The sequence below is a fragment of the Podarcis vaucheri genome (assembly GCF_965113315.1).
Source record: "Podarcis vaucheri genome assembly, chromosome: 6".
Taxonomy (NCBI): domain Eukaryota; kingdom Metazoa; phylum Chordata; class Lepidosauria; order Squamata; family Lacertidae; genus Podarcis; species Podarcis vaucheri.
Window position 1 is genome coordinate 80659946 of NC_138764.1, and position 19613 is coordinate 80679558.

Genomic DNA, 19613 nt, shown 5'->3' on the forward strand with positions numbered 1-19613 from the left:
ATCCAACAAATGGCTCCAGTATGATGCCATTATGTAAATTCCTGTACAGTGGTACCTCGGGTTAAGTACTTAATTCGTTCCGGAGGTCCGTACTTAACCTGAAACTGTTCTTAACCTGAAGCACCACTTTAGCTAATGGGGCCTCCTGCTGCTGCTGCGCCGCTGGAGAATGATTTCTGTTCTCATCCTGAAGCAAAGTTCTTAACCTGAAGCACTATTTCTGGGTTAGTGGAGTCTGTAACCTGAAGCGTATGTAACCCGAGGTACCACTGTACTACATTCCCAAACAGCTTGATGAACTGGGGAGAATCCAAACACCATGTTGGGGTTCTTTGGAGGGAAACTCTGAGAGACGCCAATGAGTGGTCTGCCCACCGACAGATTATGGCTGCCAATCTGTGGAGAACTTTGGGGCTGATCTACTCACCCATCTCTTAAACCCATCTCTCCCCCTCTATCCACTTATATATTTGCACAATAAATGTAAAACTGTAGTAGTAGAGTGATACAATTAAGGGAATTTGTAGTTCTACAATTAAAACTTGCTGGACTTTTAAACACACCTCAGAGTTGCATCCCTTACTGTATGGGATCCATGGGATGGGAACCCACAAGGCTCCATTCCCCATATGTTTAGCAAACCACCTATGATATTAAACACAGCTTGAAGTGATATTAACAGACCTTTACACAGACCATAACCAGGATTAAGCCTTCTTAGTAGCCAGGAAGAAATATTCATGCTCTTATTTATACCCCAAAAGAAAAGCACCCATGTGCCCCAATCACAAAATGTATTAAGCAGAAAGTGGCTGGGGATGGGCAAAAGGTTTGCACAATGAGTTCTATATGGCAATCACTTATAATTCATAATATCCAATGTTTAGGGAGGTAGTATTACTATGCCACCTCGCTGGGTGAAAATGCAAACATTTTTCATCTACTAGTATAATTTAGTCATAAATCTCAAAGACATTTACCACTAGGAGCTTCCGCAGGTGAAAACTGAGATTGCACAAAGCTCAGTGATAGAGTGTATGCTTTGCATCTTTTCAAGAGCAATCCCTGGCTTATGGTAAATGGATCCAGGAAGCAGTGCTTGACTGGGGGGAGAAAAAACCACATTTCACAAATGCTGAAGAGCTTCCTTTGAGACTAGTTCTTTGTTAGCCTTGACAGTGCTAGATGGTTTGTTGTACCTTTAGTTTCACTGCTAGAGCAGATATGAAGAAACTGAGTGTTGTATCCAACTTGCGCTCAGAGTAGACCCACTGAAATTAATGAGTGAGTAATGTCAATTATTTCAGTGGGTCTATTCTGAGAATAACCAACATTGGCTTAAAAGCCAATTTCCCCAATATTATCCCCAGTGGAATACAACACCCGAGCTTTGAGTTTCTAGAGGACTACCCCACTGGCTGTATCCCTGTGAAAACTGAAATCTCTCTTTTCTTCACAGCATCGTACCTGAAATTTTAGTTGCAATCCTTGTGGTGATGGGGGGTCCAAAGCCCTTCACTGTGCTGGCTTTGATGGTGAATGAGTAAGTAGTCCCTGGATACAGCCCTACAAAGAGATGATGAGTTTCATTCCTTAGTTTGAAGACCTTCCCTCTTTGGTTAGACAGGTCAGCGGTGGGATCTAGGGACCCAACAGCCTTGTATGTAATCTGAAATGAAGGAAAGAGAATATCAGAGGCCTTGTGTCATTTTGTAATGTTTTACTAATTCCCTTTCCTATTCCCATAAAGATCTAACTTTCAATTAGAATGCCTGGAAAAATCTATACAGCAGATGTGATACGAATGCAACTGTCTTAAGTTAAATAACTTGGCAGCACCCGGCAGCTCTTCTCATCAGATCATAATTACACCGTTTGTACATGCTATAGTAAATGTCACAGGACATTTTTTATTGTTGTTTTTTGGTAGTGATTTGCAACATATTAGCAGGTTAATGGGAAACATCAGAAAATGATGCTATTTATCAATAAATCTCAAGATTGACCCAAAGCTTTTTGCTAAATTTACTCGTCTCATAGATATCCAAGACCACTTTGGTCTGGTAACATGCGATCTCGCTATCAATCTTAATTAGATTACAAATGTTCCACTTCATAGTGCTTTGATATATGGATTGAAATTGTTTATCTAAAAAGCTCACATCTGACTGGGACTGTGTAAAGCAAGATCCTTGCACCTTTGCAATCACCCCTCAAAGCGTCTTATTTGATTCCCCCCCACCACCCATTCCAGTAGCAACCACAGCTCATGCAACAGCTGGTTTGTACGTATCTGGGGAATTAGGCAGCCTCTGAGCTACTAACACAGGTATGGCATAGGAAAGCTTTTAGGACCAAGGAAGATGAGCAATCCCTAAGCTTCTCTAACCAAGCTTGAGGAAGCTCCCCAACTCAAATGAGCTGGCAACAAAGGGATGAGTATCTTCCTACCTTTGCAGCTACTTTTCATAGCTAATGTTTCACTTAGGACATTGGCCACACAATGCTGGGTCTTGATGACGGTAATGTAACATAAACACAAACAACTGGAAAACACTAGCCTGCAAGCGCTCCAATTAGAGAATAGCCTTTAACAAAGGTGTCATGGGACTCAAAGACGCTCGAACTCGGGACAAAAGGGAGAAACGTGCTAAGAGGAAAACCTTCACCGTGATCAACTCCCATCCGGAAACCTAGGTCTCCACTGTGGAAGGACGTGTGGATCCAGAATTGGCCTCCACAGACACTTACAGACACTGTTAAAACCATGTTTATGGAAGACAATCTTACTCAGCTACGAGTGATTGCCAAAGAAGAAGAAGAAGAAGAAGAAGAAGAAGAAGAAGAAGAAGAAGAAGAAGAAGAAGAAGATATGAAAGAACCCTAACTTCATTACATTTCATTAGGGCTAAATGGCCTCTGGTTTACAGGTAGTGCTTCTCAAATACAAAACAGTGAAATGTTTAATAAACCTTTGCTATGCATTTCAGTGCTTTTCTATATTTGAGAAAGCATCGGCTGCAAGCCAGAGACCACTTATTCAATTCTCCTTGATTCTTCCTCCTCCTCTTCTGATCACTGTCCTTGGCTTTCAGAGTTGCTATACACCTCAGAAAGCAGGCACTTTAGTACAAACCCAAGCAAATATTCATGAATAAATATGTTGCTGCAGCTACTAACACCCCTTTGGAGAGCTACAAGCTTAAAGCACACCTTTTGAAATTCTGTCCAAGTTCCATTATACTTATCAATGGCCACTGTGCAGATGTACACACATATTCAGAGGTAAACCTCATGACTTATTTACCAGCTAATTTCTTTTCTGTGTTCCAAATTCAATATAAAGGTGGCTCAATTTCGGTGGAACTGTCAATAAAATATACCACGCTCTACTGCTCCCTTAACCTTTCTTGATATTACAGGATCCTCGCTTATATGTAATATAACACTGTGAATAAATCAATGTATGTTAATATACACACATCTTCAAATTTTTATGAAGGGCTTCACAAAAATCAAATTCACAGGTTATAAGAAAGTCTTGGGGCGGGGGGGGGGAGAAACCAATATTTTATATTAGGAGGAACATATTGCATGCCAAACAAACAGCTAAACAAAATCCTTTGAATATGGAAGTATGAAATGTTAAATAATGCACCTGGGTGGCATGAGAATGGGGAAAGGTTGCAAAGTGTGGCTGATTCTATTATCTAAAGCAAATGGATTTAATCGGGAAGTGTGCTACCGATTGATCAATGCCAAACCTTTTGTTATGTAGAGATTTCTGCTGGCAACGAATACACCAAGTGGCCAAGGGGAAGCTTAGAGGCAGAGCTCCTGCTTCACATACAGAAGGTCCCAGGCTCAGTTACTGGCATCTCTGGGTATGTTCCCTGCCTGAATCCTGGAGAGTAGCTGCTGTTCAGTTTAGACAATGCTGAGCTAGATGGGCAGATGTTCTGACTCAGTGTAAAGTGGCTTCTTATATTTATTCCAGCTAAAGGTGAGCAGCTTTACATCCTGTTGATATCAACGAAGGTGTTATGCAAAGGCTTAACCATCTCCCATTGAATTCAATGGCACCTAAAAGTGCTTGGCTTTGCATTCCCTGCTTTGTCAAGGCCTATTGGACATGGCTCGGGAAAAGTGCCGTGGAATTTTACAAACTGAAGTGTAAAATAAACTCTCATTCCTTGTCCTACAAGCAACAGTGCTAATAAAAATACATATGGGATTTTACTTCCCATGACAAAATTAATCCCCTGCAACAAGATTTTTGCAAGAGAAATGAAGGTATTAAAAAACAGATGCTTAGGTTCTTGAGTCCTCTCTAACATCCAATTCCAGTGGTTGCCAAATGAGGGGAGGCAGAGAATTTGATCATTGAGGAGTCCAATATGAACTGATCCTCATCTCCTGAAGTGAAGTATGCTCACCAATTCTGAGTCTAATCTGTGTATACTTGGCAGGGGGTTGGGGGCAGATTGCTTTTTGAGACAGTCCTAAACTGGATCACTTTTTTCCAGCTATTTCTTAAATAGCTGCTTGGGAACTTCTCACTGGTGTCAGTGCATTACCTAGGCAAGAGTGCAACACCCCCTCTATTTCTGCCATGTATCATACATGGTGCACTATACCCTGCCCCATAGTTGGCAAATATTGTGTGATTTGATCCCAGTAAATCATCCTGTGGGCCCCCAATAATTTGAATTTTGATTATTGTTTTTTTCAAACAAGAATTTCTATGAGTTTTTCCCCTCCTCCCAAATGATTGAAGGTGTTTGTTTTTCTAACCGTCAGACTTGCATTTGTAAAGGTCACACTTCCATGATATATGCCCTGCCCTCAGGACACAACATGTTGGGAGACACAATGAATTGCACAGTGCCCATTTTAAAAAGTTTAGGTCAATTTTAGCAATGAATGAACATGCTCCAAACATCCACCAATGCAGTAGCTACCTTGTTGCTTGCAGTGATAGAAAACCTACCCTTTTATCAGCCTGACTGCAAGTATGATGAAAGAGGATAGAACAATACAAAACCCATCCAGGGAGCAGCTGAATGAAGCAGCAAATTCACCGTCATACCTGAAGGCAGGGACTGGCCAGGTCATCTTCAAGCAGGCACAGCTAAGTAGCCTTAGGAGCAAGTTTCTCATTGTTTCCATGGGCTTTTGGATCCTGCAAATCTAAAGCCACTTGCACCCAGTGGCGGAGCTTCATGCTCTGGCACTGGGGGGCGGAGAGCAGGTGGGGGTTGGGCTGGTGCGCCACCCACAGGAGCAGGGCATGCATATTGGGGGCGGGGCATGCCGCCTGCAAGGGCAGGGAGCCCAGCGCAGGTGGGCTGGCAGCCGCGATGGCACCCTGCTGGGATTGCGCTGCCAGGGGCAGTGCACTCCCCCCGCACTCCTCTTCCTCCACCAGTGCTTGCACCCCACCACAAAACATCCCATTTAGAGGGTTTTCCACAGACTACCACCAGCAAGAGAACCACTGTTCAATTTTGAGCAATGGCCTTTGCTCTACAGAAGTAGAGCTCCAGGCCAGGCTAAATTAGAGCTCCAGCTTTTGCCAAAGGGGGGGGGGGGAGACAAACAAAGTGGGGAGGAGAGGGGAAAATATAGTGAATAATCTTAGATGCAGAATAATTATGTTTTCCCCAGAGTATGTATGTGAAGATTTGTTTAAACAATATGCTTTGTTCTAAGTGGTTATTTTTTTACATTGAAATTAGGTATTTCTGGTGCAGGTTACACCTAATCACCACTACAATGCATGCAAATTATTATGGTAACTCCAATATAAGCCTCATCACATTGCCCTCCCCCATATAGGTTGCAATCAATTCTGTGTACTTCCCATCACAGGACACAGCCTGGCTAACCCTTCTGTCCTAATTCCAATGCTATATTGAGTCTAGAAGCTGCAAATGTTTATTCATGCCACAAAATCCAAATGGTCTTGTGACACTGACAAGTGAGGAGCATGGAAAGGGGAGACTTAAGAAATCACTGCATTTGTGACCTTGCCAGCATCTGAACTCTGGCCCTCTGGGGAATGCATCTCTTCTTGGCTTAAAAAAAACAAAACAAAGAAACCAATTCTTTACTTCTTCTGGGAGCCAAAACCCTGGAAACAGAGCTATTTATATGTTGAGGCTTGTCACAGCCTTGTACACATAGCTGGAGCAGACCAGTTGAGAGAATAAACTAGGGATTATCGGGTGACTGCTACAGAAGTGAGCTCAATTGCTAAAGCATTTAAGGTTATGAAACAAAAACAAACAAACAAGAAACAACAGCACACTCATTCATTCCACTGGCAGTTTACATCTCACCTAGCATTAAGTATTGGGTCCTTCTAGACTGGACTTAGCAATTGTTGTTCAGGTATCAGAAACAGGTCATTGGCAATTTCCCCCCAACTTATTACATTTTCCACATGAAGGTCGAGTCTGAATTTGTTTTTTTATGATCTGGCAAGTCAACAATGGTGCATGGATGCTGTGATAAACTTGGATGTACAAGGAATGCTGATTCCATAACAAACGGCCATCTAGAAACCACCACTGACTCAGTTTCTTCGAGACAAATGTGAATATTGAATGATAAATGCTTTTCAAGCACACCTGTAGATCCATGCATAATCCTTCATTATGTGGATAGCACTGATGAACCCCACAAGATTAAAATAAAGGCAGCGGACTGTTTCCCCTGACTGTTTCCCCCCTTTTGCTAATTAAATGACTGATGGATTTTTATGGCATTTCTCTTCTTGAAGCCTTGATTATTGCTGTTTTTGTGAATAACAATTATTTGCCCATTATAGCTGTGTTAAGTAGTCCAGTGTTGGGGTAATTAGGGTCACTAGATCAAAATTTATAAAATGAAAGATAATGGCTGAGCTACCATCTCTAGTCTGTTGCGTTCCAAGACACTATGAAACATGGGTCATCCATATTGTTCATTGATACTCTGCAATTACTCTACAATAAATTGATACTCTGAAATAAAGGGTTGCTATTTATTTATGTGAATTTTTAAACCCATCAAGGAAATTTAAAACAATAAAATCCATCAATATACATTTCAACGTCTAGAGTAGCTTTCAATATAAAATACACATTTCAAAATAGAGGAATCATTTAATACACACTTCACAATTCCTGTTTAATTAACTAGTATTATAAACTTTTTGGCAAACCTGATGGGCAGTGGAGGGAGAGAGGGCTGAGTTCATGGCTGAGGTCCCAGAAGATACCAATGCAAGTCTCCCTCTCAGGGAAATACAACCTCCCCTCGTAGGACATTTTCTTCTCCCTGCTCTCAGTCAACATGTAGTGGCAGCAGAACACACTTCTTACAGCTGCCATGTGTTCATCTTAAATGAAAATTAACCCAGTTTAAGGATATAAGAGGCCTACAGTTTTACTCCAACAGGTTTTTCCAACTGGATAAATGGGGTTTTATGAACCACCAGTGTCTACTTAGTATGGTTTTAAATGTATTTGCTGGTTTTGTGTTTTTATCTGTTTTTTTTCAAAATTATCTTTAGTGTATATTGCCTTGGCTATTTAGAAGGCAGTAAATAAATAAATTATAACAGTGGTAAACTTAATAACAACAGCCATCAGAACGATCAGAGAGCAGCACATATAGGTTGACTAGTGGTGGACTTACATTCTGGGGGCCCTGAAGCTTGAACTGTTATGGGGGCCCCTTCACAACCAGCAACAAAGTCTGGGTAACCACTGTTATCTTCTTCAATGGGGTTGTTCCACGACAGATCACTGCACGGTTACAATGTCTGTGGCTACTGACTCTCAAACTTTGGGATTGTTGAAATATTTATTTTAAAAAATGAATCAATCTGACTCAAATCAATGCAACTCGGATTGGGTCTACTAAACCCAAAATTATTAAGCATCGTGGACTAAAGTCAAGTCTGGGGCCGCTCTGGGATGAGAGGCTCTGAAGCTGAAGCTTCATTAGTTTCATAGAAGATCTGCCCCTGAAGTTGACTACTTTTCAAAGTTCTTAATTGGATACAACTCACACTGCCATTTGGGAATTGCAGGGCTTACAGTAAAGAAAGATGGTGAATCCGTGCTCTTCATTTTTTTATAAACTGCTGGACTTGTGAATTGCTTTAAACTTCCCATTTACATGCTGCACACCCTTGCGGGGGAGGCATACCTACCTTTTCAAACTTTAGAAATTCTCTGCAAAATTTGATTACTTGGAGCAAAGGTGTAGTATTGCAAATTGCCTTTCCAATTTGGCAAAAAGCTTGAGTAAATCTCAGCAATCAAACACAGTTTAATTGAGTGTAAGGGGTTAAAGCAATCTGAGCATGTGCCAACTGTGGCTGCCAGTGTGCATAGCAGATGAATGCACACTGTATGGGCACAAAATCAGCACACACACTCGAAATAATCTCAAGTTAAATTTTGAGAAAGAGATGGAATGAAAGGGGTCTCCTTTGAATATATATCAGTACTACAAGCTTAGAATTTTTGTTGTTGCGGGCTCATTAATGTCTAATTTGGTGGTATCACTAGTCCCTATTTGAGGCAGGTCAACTAAGTTGTCTCTGCCTGCCGCTCTTCAAAAAGTAGACTGGTGACAGTTCAGCTGGGCTCACCTTTGGCAAAAAGAAGTAAATCTCTCCTGACATTAATGACCTTGATCGAGGCATAAATCCTATGACTGCATTGTACCAAAAGAAGAAGAAGAAGAGCTGCCTGCTTTCCTAAGCATGAGATCGTCTATCACAAATGAAAGCATTCTTCCTATGGGGAAGAATGTCAGAGATAAAAGGTTGCTATGACACACACCTTAGCTACATTCAGCTTGGATTCCTGCAATGTGCTTTACAGGGAACTTCCTTTACAGATTCTTCCGAAGCGTCAAGTTGGCCCAGAATGCAGTTGCAAATATGTTGGTCGGTGCTCACCCATGGAATTACATTCTACTGCTTGTGTGGCAGCTGCACCGTGACAGCCCTTCAGATATTGGACGAAGGTTATCATGTCACCTGTAAGTCTTGTCTTCTCCTCTAAGTCTTGTCTACTCAACACTCGTAACCATTCCTCATAAGGCCATTATCATCTTAGCCGCCCTTCTCTTCTTCACACACTCCAGCTTGTCAATATCCTTAGACTGTGGTGCTCACAACTGGACACAGTACTCCATGTGGGATCTGTCCAAGGCAGACTAGAGAAGCACTATTACTCCTCTTACTTCTCTCGACCTGGATACTATACTTCTGTTGATACAGCCTAGAACTGAATTACCCCCCTCTTTTTTTTTTGCTGCTTCTCTATGTCCTGCCCCAGGATTGAAGCATGGTTGCATCACCATCATATTTGTACCCCACTCACATGACTGGGTTGCCCCAGTCACTCTGGGTGGCTTCCAACATATAAAAAAATATAATAAAACACTACACATTAAAAAAATTATTCCCTGTATAGAGCTGCCTTCAGGTGTCTTCTAAAGGTTATGTAATTATATAGTTACTCATCTCCTTGACATCTGGTGGGAGGGTGTTCCACAGGATTAGGGGCACAGGCTCAGTGAGAATGCTGGAAAGTGGGGTTGGCACACCCTTACATTGCTCTGGTGCCCTCATTGGCTCCGTAGCTCAAAATGTGGAATGTGCTTGGCTGAGCTCACTGAGGAAATGTGTTCTGCCACAGTCTTAGCTGCCTGTGGAGGGCTTCACTTACTTGCATGGTGCTGCTTCCTGCTGCAACTGCTTCTTCTCTGTCATTCTTTGGGGACCTTCAGAGTTGCAGGGCCTGGACTTTAGTCCTGTATCCTAGCCTTCACGGCACCACTGGGTATGAACCGAATCAGGGACTTAGTGATGGCAAAACTTTGGCTTTCTGTTCTAAGTACTAAGGCCTTGTAAACCAAAGTCATTATCACGGGGCTCAGTACCCGCCTTGAACCCTGATGCATTTGATAAAACCAGCAATACAATTTTGTAAACAGCTGCCAATGTAAATACATCAGCTGCAATCTTGATTTCCTTGTTCCACGTAGCAAACAAATAAGCCCTCATAATCCTGCTTCTTAACAAAAGCTCCCTGTATCAAGATTACTTTCCATTTTCAAAATATAAAAGAAAAAGAATTAAGGTAGCCTGTTTTGCCCAGAGTCTGTTTTTCCAGGAATTTGACATGTTCCTGCCAAGTTGCTTGCAGAGTGCTGCTAACTCATTTCTATCTCAAAGTGAAACCGTAACTAGATTTAGAGTTCATGGTACTTTGGGAAGGAAGTGTTTTCTTTGATTTCAGCCTTTGTCTTTGACAAGGGAGTTTGGTCTTAGGAGAATACAACACTTCCCACCCTCCTAGTCTTCAGTGCTTCCACATTCCTGTCAGTTTTTGCTACTTCCTCATGTGATGTGACATGAAATGCAATTTGAGCTAACTGGCATATAAAACTTACCTGTGTAGCCATCACACAATGCCCTATGTGGAGCAACATTAGCAGGCAGAGCCAGATCAAACTTAACAGCTAAATCTTGGATTATTTATTTGCTGCTCAGGGATTTCTCTTTCAAGCCCGGTTTTGGGTTTTTCATAAAGCTAAGCATGGAGTTAAAATTCATTAGAAGAAGATAATCTGAAACAGCTGAACATACCAGTGATCTTGCATACAGATCATAGTGCCCACCAGGGAGCACAGCAGAGTTCTACACTGGCTGTCAATTAGTTTCTGGACCCAATTCAAAGTGCTGTTTTTGACATCTAAAGCTGTAAACAGCTCAGGACCGCAAAACCACAAGGACCACCTCTCCCCATATGAAGCTACCTGGACTGTGAGATTATCCTCTGAGGCCATTCTTTGTGTGCCTCCTCCATGAGAGGTCCAGAGGGTGACGACACGAGAACAGGCCTTTTCTGCAGTGGCTGCCCATTTGTGGAATGCTTTCTCCAGGGAGGTTCACCTGGTGTCTTCATTATACATCTTTAGGTGCCAGGCAAAAACTTTCCTCTTCAACCAGGGAGCGATAGATGTGTCTGTTTACAACATGGTCATCATTCTGCACCTAGGATTTCATGGAGTTTACTGTTCTCCCTGCCCCTCCGCCAATGATTTAGTACACCAGTGGGGAATGTCAGTCTTAAGTGCTGAGCCCTGAACTGTTTTGCCTCTGGGCAAGCCCACTTTCGTCCCTAGCCTCCACCCACCACAGGAATGTGTCTAACACTATTTCTTTCAAATGTTGTTGTTAGTATCCATCTATCTCAAGAGACGATGGAAGAGTGTGTCATCGGGGGTAAAGCCAAACCATTGGAGATGCCTGCTGTGGCTGCAAAGACTGATACGGGAGAGACACGTTTTGTTGCAGCTGGGGAAGATGAAGGCATCCGGTTTCACTTTTACAGATGCACCATGGTGTTTCTTCTCCCTGTGCTCCTCCCTCCTCTCCTCTGGTTCCTGCTGTGGATACATGACCTGAATGATAGTCTCCAGACACAGCAGTCACTTGCAAGGGATTCCCATACAGTGGGGTTAATGTTGCCAGTCTTCACATCCCATTTAGGGGGATACGTAGCCGCTCCAGCAACATATCTCTATTTCCTCACATCCAGAAACGCAAGAAGGGCTTTCACTCTTGCTAGAAGCTTGGCCTTGCCCTCACCAGTTCTGGAAGGCTCCTACAGAAGAGTTCCATACGCACAGAAACTTTGCGCCTGCCCATTAGGGGGAATAGGACGCCCCGAACATATATTTTTTAGATCTCCTTTTTATGTTGAGAGTCGTAGAGACACCATTGATCCTTTGCTAAAGAGGCTTGCCGATCTTTCAGATAAGTCTAAACTTAATTCTCTCCTCTTAGGCAAAGATCACAAGACAACGTGGCTGGTAGCCAGATTCTGCGCCCAGGTATGTAGGCACAGATCATCCTCTAGAATAAAATAACTTACTAGGGAAATGCTGAAGTCGCCCTTTGGGGCACCTCAGGGTCAATTTTTATGGTAGCCCAAATCTCAGTTGTACGGGTGTATGTGTATATCTCAATTTTAACTCATGAGCTATTGCTGCAATCTGCTCTGATTGTATATTTTATCTTTGTGAACACTGTTTTTAGTGTGTTATGCGAGCTGGTCTTTGACCGTAATAAATTACCTGTCTATCCACATCCCACCTGCAGACTCTTTGCAACACAGAGTTGTTCTGCCAATGGTCCTGAAGCCAGCTCCCTGTAGAGCATACCCATGGGGATCCTGCTATCTTCCATTCTGTGGATATGGCCAAAGCCTAGACATCACTGAGACAGGAGGGCAAACATGCTGGAAATGTCAGCTTGGGAAAGGCCATCTTTGTTTGAGACTCTGTCCTGCCACGTGATGCCCAAGATCTCCCTGGTGCACTTTTGTCTTGGTGTGGAGATGTGCATGATATCCCCCTTCCCATGGGCTCAAGGTTCTCCCCCCTCCTCACTTCATTCCCACAACAATCCTGTATGGTAGATAAGTTTGAGTGGCAGTGACTCGCCCAAGTTCACCCACTGTTCCACTGCCAGAAGCTTCTCACTGCAGCCATGCAACTGGTAAGTTGTGCAACCCTGGTTTTGGTTAGGGGCGGGGGAGGCAGCAGCAGCAGCAGCCATGGGAGGTGGCACTTTCCTGTTTCACTTCAAGCAGCTAAATCGGGTGGGCTGCCCCTATAATCACTGCACCACATTGGCTAGTATCCAGACTGATTTCATTGGGATTCACAAAGCTCTCTTCTTCTAGACGTACAGAGAGAAAATGAAAAATCTGAATCTCCCTTGTAGGGGGCATCCTCAATGGGTATTTGCAAGAAAAAAGACGATTTAGCCAATCAAGGAGCCTTGCTGGCTGAAAAGAATAATTCTATCTACTCCTATAGTTAACCGCTGAGCTTGCCCCAAGATGGCAGAGTGAGAGAAAAAAAGCACAAAAGTGGAAGGTGTGATCATTTCCTGTCATTGTCTGTACGAAACAATGACTCTGATTGCTGTTTGTATAAGTGCCTTCACAAGTTACACTGTCAAGCTGTCCTAGATTGAGTTTCTACTCGCCAAGAAAGATTGAAAAGAAGCTGTTTCAATGCAAGAGAAAGAAGGAAATAGCCTGTGCAATTTTGCAGCCCTATTTTTCTATTTTTCAAAATTAATACCTATACACTTCCCACCCAGCAATAATTTCCTAAAAGTATAGCCTGACTAGCCATGTACAGTTTGAGAACCACAGAAATTCAACCTATTCAAAATTAACTAGGAACAGGTAGAGTAGATTTTGTCTGTCAGAATGAAGTTGACAAGAGCTATGTTCCAAAACCAGATTCATTTTACATGCCCAAAACCATGTCAGGCATTTGTGATGTATCTGCAGTATGGTTTTGTACACTTCAGTGTAGGGAAGGCAGGGTAGAAATTATTTACATAAATAAGGACAAAAAGGCACAACTCTAATTTGTGCATCATCCTTTCCTGCACCCATTTCCTTGAACTGAAAATTTAGGCCAGGTAAGAAAGACCTACTGGCCATGCAACAAGGTAATTTTATAGGAATGCTTAAACTGAGGAAAAAAACCTATCCCCCTCCCATCAAGTGTTCCTATAAAATGCATCCTTGCTTGCTTTTAATGCAATCAAACCAAATCACAATTAGCCAGGCACTAAAATAATGAAAGTGTAGCTGAATATGAATATATGCTTTTTAATCCTTCCCCCTGGCGGGAATTCAACTTTTTGCCCTTTTACTAATGAGGTGGAAAATCCTCCTCCAGGCTGCCAGATGAGACTGAAGGGCTCCCTTCTCCAGAACTCTTTGATTTAGAGATGGAAAACAAGAAATTGCCCAATAAGAAAAAGAAAACCTGAATGGGGTGTTCGTTTGTTTTCATTTCGGCACTATGAAACCATTGGCCGTCATCTCCCCCCCAAAAAAAAATTCTGGGAGGTTCTCCTAGTTAGCAACTTATTTTGGCCAGTGTACTGAGATCATCAGGGGTGAGGGGAGCCTCATTAGTGGTCCTCCACGGTCCAGAAGCAAGACTCATGCAAATGAGGTGTCGTGCTTTCACTGTGCTGGATCCAGTCCTATGGAACTCCCTCCCAATAGAAACCAGGCAAGCAGCATCTTGTAAGAAATCAGGCTGAGTTTCAGATGCCAGTTTAAAACAGTTTTATATCAGGAGGCCTTCGCACCATGAACCCTGCCCCGCTGTTTGCTATTTTCTGGTGTTTCAATGGGCGCTTTGGATGTTGTATACTGTATGTTTTGTCTTATTTTCCCTGCAGGTGGCTTTGAGATATATTGTGAAAGGCAGGATACAAATCTATTAAATAAGTAAACACTGAAGAAGAGAGAGTACTACAGTGTTACCTCGGGTTACAGACGCTTCAGGTTATAGACGCTTCAGGTTACAGACTCCGCTAACCCAGAAATAGTACCTCAGGTTAAGAACTTTACCTCAGGATGAGAAAAGAAATCGTGCGGTGGCATGGCAGCAGTGGGAGGCCCCATTAACTAAAGTGTTATCTCAGATTAAGAACTGTTTCAGGTTAAGAACGGACCTCCAGAACGAATTAAGTTCTTAACCCGAGGTACCACTGTATTTGTTCATTGCCCCACAGGTGCTCGGTCGCTGTCCATACCACGGGCTGCAAAAGTGCTGCTGAAGAGGGTTTGTTAAATAAATAAGTAAGTAAATCTGGGAAGAGTTGTACCTTGGTGAGTAGCCCACAGAGGAAGCCAAGCATTTTAAAAATTGTGAGTGGTGTGAAGGTGAGCGAGGTTAATTGCCGAGGATGTAGGCTTAAGCTTCTCATGCTGAGAGTCTCGGAACTGAACTGATCTTGATAGGATCTGGCAGTTCCTTAAAAGTTATACCTCATTAGGCTTTAGTAGCAGAGGAAAATTGTAAAGCCAGAGAGGGAGACATTTGGACAATTTCCCTGCTGAAGAAGGAATTATTTTCCTTGTCTTTAACGCATTTGTCATAATGCACACTTTCTCTGAGTACCTTTCCTGTCTCTTTGTAGTGTTCCTGTTCCACTTAGTAACAGGAAGAACAAGCGCTAAGTTCAATACAAGCTTCGTAGCTCCACTCATGGGACACTGTGCAAGCTGTTCCCACACTTGTACTTCTCTCCACAGGGGAACTGTGCTGCCGTAGCATTTGCTGCCCTGTGTAAAACTGCAGAGCATGTAAAATCAGACTTTTTTTTAAAAAAAAAAAATACAACTGATCCAAAAAGATGGCCACTTTGACGAATATTCTCCAAATATTCTGCACCATTTTTTGTGTGTAAGTTGCCTTCTGTTCCCTTCTACACACATACACATGATGCTGGTTTGCACAACACAACAAGCCAAATGGTGGCTTAGCAAGGTCATGGAAAGGGACTCTAGAAAGGAGCTGGTTTTGCTCCTCTCTGGTCCTTTTTATTGTCATGCTGTGCTGATCTGAGCCAAAGTTTGCTTAAGCATGGATAGCTCAGCCAGTAGAGTATGAGACTCTTAATATCAGGGTCATGGGTTTGAGCCCCACGTCGGGCAAAATATGCTTGTATTCCAGAGGGTTGGACTAGATGACTCTTGTGGTCCCTTTTGATTCTACGAGTCTATGGCTTCTGAACTGGGACTTGTAGCTAAGCTCTCCCTTCGCCCACCATGAGTTGTAGCAGAGTCAGCCTGCCCAGGACTTGGGGTGAAGTGCCTCCCTCAGGCAGCAGAAGTGCTCCACCCCCCCACTGCTTCTGCCACAGAAGGAGGCATTCTGGGAACAGAGCATTGCTGCTCGTCTTCCCTGCCCCCCCCCAGCAGAGAAGCTAAGCAAGTGGTAACAGATTGAGGAGCGCCCCAGCTCCTGTTGAGTTCATTGAGAGCTGGGGTGTCCTTGTTATCCAGCTGTCAATTGTCTATGCCCCTCTCCCAGCAGGGCAGGAGGCGAGCCAATTGGCAACACTTTGAGGAGCACTCTGGGTCCCACCAAGTTCAGTGAGCAGTGGGGCACATCGGTGGCAGAAGTGGGGCAGGAAGGGGCAATTCCCATTTCACCTCAGGTGGTGAAATGCAATAGGCTACCCCTGAGGTGTAGCCAGGGACAAAGCTTTTAATGCAGCTTGTCTCATCACTGTATTAAAAAATGATATTTTTTAATACTAATGTAAAATGTACTGTTTTAAGGGCAAAAGCCATGATTTGGAAACATAGTGATGCAAAGAGCCTCTGGAATGACCTTCTGACAGCCATAATTTTGTGGTCATTACTTGCTGCATGGATATACAGTGGTACCTTGGTTTTCGAACGTCTCCGTTGATGAACATTTCGGAACTCGGACATTGTAAACCCAGAAGGAAATCCTTCAGTTTTCGAACATGCCTCGGAAGTCAAAATGGAAACGCGGCTTCTGTATTGAGATTTCTGTTTTGAGTTTTTGATTTTCGAACATTTCAGAACGCAAACGGTCTTCCAGGGCAAATTACATTTGAAAACCGAGGTACCACTGTAATGCGATATGTCTTGGATTTCCTTTTCTCAGAACCTGTGCCTGTAAATTTATTGCTGTATGTTATAATTGCTACAACAGCCAGAAAAATCATTAAATAGTCTGCAAAGACCCTCAGCCATTTTCAAGTGCTCTGTGCGGGGTGGAGAGAGTTGGGGAACCACTGTGGTAGATAATTTCTCATCGCTGGGAGAATATTTAGCAAACAATATCCAGTGTTACTGCTTCAAAACAGGGTGCAGTTCCTGTGCGAGCCCTCTAGCACACGAGACTCCAATATGAAGTACAAAAGAGATCCTGACAGTGTAAAAAAACCCAAAACTATAAAAAGTCAATTCCAACTTGGAATAGACTATTGTTTGAAGTTAGTGATATTGCAGTCTTTCTGCCTGTGACTAAATACTTATGAAAGAAACATGTTTCAAACAGCTTTTACTTATTCTTGTGGGAAAATACCAGAAGCTTGAAAATTAAACAGGATTACCAATCCACTGGGGAAGTGGGGAAATCATCACAAAGTAATAGAAAATCAAGGTTTTTTGTAATTAATTCAAATTAAGAGTAATTATTGGAAAAGTAATGATTTGCATCAAAGCGATTGCCTAAAGACCCAGCAACTGAAGAATGCTTTGATACATTTTATATATACATGTGCCCCCGCTGCTTTTGATTGTCAAATGATGCCCAGTTGATTGACCTAAATAAACAGAAGTTAATGATTTCTCTACCATAAACTCTAAACAAAATAATTGGAGCTTCTGTATCTGTCAACTGAATTTTTGCTCACTGCAAAAGAGAGAATACGTTTGGTGTTTTGGAATTACTGAATGGCCAGATCTGCTTAATAATATGACATTAGCTATGCTGTGGAAACCAACCATGGTTGGCATTCAAAGGCTTTTGCAAATCAATGAACATGCATGACGATTAATATATATTTTTTAATCTTGCTTTGAAAAGCAGAGTGGCGGAACACACCACCAACTGATTGAGAAAGTTCCCTATTTCCAAAAATGCTTGAATGATTGGTAGGAGAAGGTAAGGAAGTGGATAATGAAATCCACAAGTCCCACCTCTTAACTCACCCGTGTTTTAGCCAAATCAAGTTTCTGCCGTATCCTTCTGAAAAGAGTAATGTATAAAGAAGTCTATTATAAATCAGTAGGGCGGGGGTTGACCCCTCTGAGTAACTACTTTCATGGATATTTGGACTTTCATGTTAGTTCAGAGTTTTCTGGACTACATGGATTTGGAAGTTCACGAAGTATTGTGAAGAACTGCAGTAGCCATTGCGGCAACTAGTAATTGCATTCCTCTCTGTTGTCTGACAGTACAGCTCTACAAGAACCATGTTCCAACCCCTAGTTTGGAAACTAGGATGCATAAGAAAGTTTCAGTAAGTATTATTATTATTATTTTATTATGTATTAATTAGGATGGTATCTTACTGTATTCTAGACTATACAAGAGAGCAGTGACTTTTGTATTTGAATTATGCCCTACTGCTAATTTTTATCTCATTTATTAGAGGCCTCCGCAAAAGACACTACAGCTAAGTATCAGCTCCACACATTATATAATTTGGCTTCTAGCTCAGGATGCATTATGCCACTTTCTCTGACCCTTCAGCCCATACACCAGATCTAGACCACCTGATTTCTCCCATCATATCCCATCCACTGCTATTTATTCTCTCCAAACAATGAAAAAAGGAAGCCATTTTTTCAGCACACGGAGACTAAACAAAGGAATCTGTCAGTGACGGGAGATTCCTCCATGGCCCAATCCCTTCAGGGTGTCTGTGTGTCAGCAGAGAGAGAGAGAGAGAGAGAGAGAGAGAGAGAGAGAGAATGGGATGTATGTGTGTTTTCCGCACATCCATTTTGGGTGTTTCTCCCACACCCACTGGGTCAACGGGCATCCGCTCCCACTTTTCCTGGATTGAATTTGACTTGGGGTGGGGAGGTTCCTCAATTCTCTTCTAGGCATTGCAATTGTGAAAAGAAGCTTAAGATATAGAGACAATGTCAGACGGAACTAGGCTGGTGTGACCATGAAAGAACATGAAGCAATTGTTTTGAGTGGCAGACACCAGAGGGAATAATATTATACTGCCTTCAACCTCCATCTCTGTGCGTCATTTAAATATGAGCTGAGAAATGGTATGGCAGTGGCTGTTTGATTCTGATATGGAAACATCTAATTTCAGCACTGGGGAGAGAAGGCAGCCTTGCATGTTATAAAATTGACAGCTACCTTGCAGCAAGTGCAGCAGATACACACATATGGCTAGATCTTAGTTTGCACGTGTATAATACATGAAAAGGCAGGTATCTATATCACATTCACATAAGCAGCATATTGTCTGTTAAATACTGGTATAAATGAAAGAGTTTAGCCCCAGAGCAACAAGAGTCAAAAAGTGCCTTAAGTTCAAAATTATGCATGTCAAAGGAACATACAAAACTGAAGCAAGGCCATGTGAAACTGTCCATAAATATCAGGCAGGGTTGTTACTTTGCAATACCACTTTGGGTATACAACCTACACCATTCTAAACCATGACCATTACATACACAATAACAATACCCTCAATTGATTTTTGACTGCAAAACCAGCACACAGGTTTCCTTAGCCTGGCACCCTTCAGATGCTTTGAACTACAGTTTTTGTTTTAGTATGTATTTTGTGTTTTTATGTTGTGATCCTCCCTGTGATCTTCAGATGAAGAGTGGCATTCAAATGTATTAAATAAAAATAAAATAATTCCAATCAGCCCCTGCCACCACAGCCATATTAGCAGTGGTTGATGGGAGTTGTAATCCAAAACTCCTGGAAGAAACCAGGTTGGGAAAGCTGTGCTAAAGTATAGTTAACAGATAAAAATCCTATAGCCTTTGTCCGCAAGAATAAAAGATGACCTAATATCAGCAAAGCATGCAATTTACTGTACAAAAATAAATCAGAACTGGGATAAGAGATCACTTATACAGTAGTTGCTTTTTCCACTGACATTTTGTTTTATTGCAGCTACATTTTCAAGCTGAAAGATTGAGGAAACAATGCAAGCAACTAGAAGGAAATGTCAATGAAAGGACATTTCTTGG

At 42.3% G+C, this 19613-nt stretch overlaps 1 protein-coding gene across 16 annotated transcripts in view; it reads right to left on the bottom strand.

Annotated features, from left to right (window-relative positions):
• Positions 1–19613, bottom strand: part of PTPRT (protein tyrosine phosphatase receptor type T) — a 620908-nt gene that overhangs the window by 141945 nt on the left and 459350 nt on the right. For all 16 annotated transcript variants that reach the window (XM_082225799.1, XM_082225800.1, XM_082225808.1 and 13 more), the window contains exon 10: positions 1468–1669. In XM_082225799.1, the coding sequence (XP_082081925.1) occupies positions 1468–1669 (202 nt within the window). The remainder of the gene's footprint in view (positions 1–1467; positions 1670–19613) is intronic.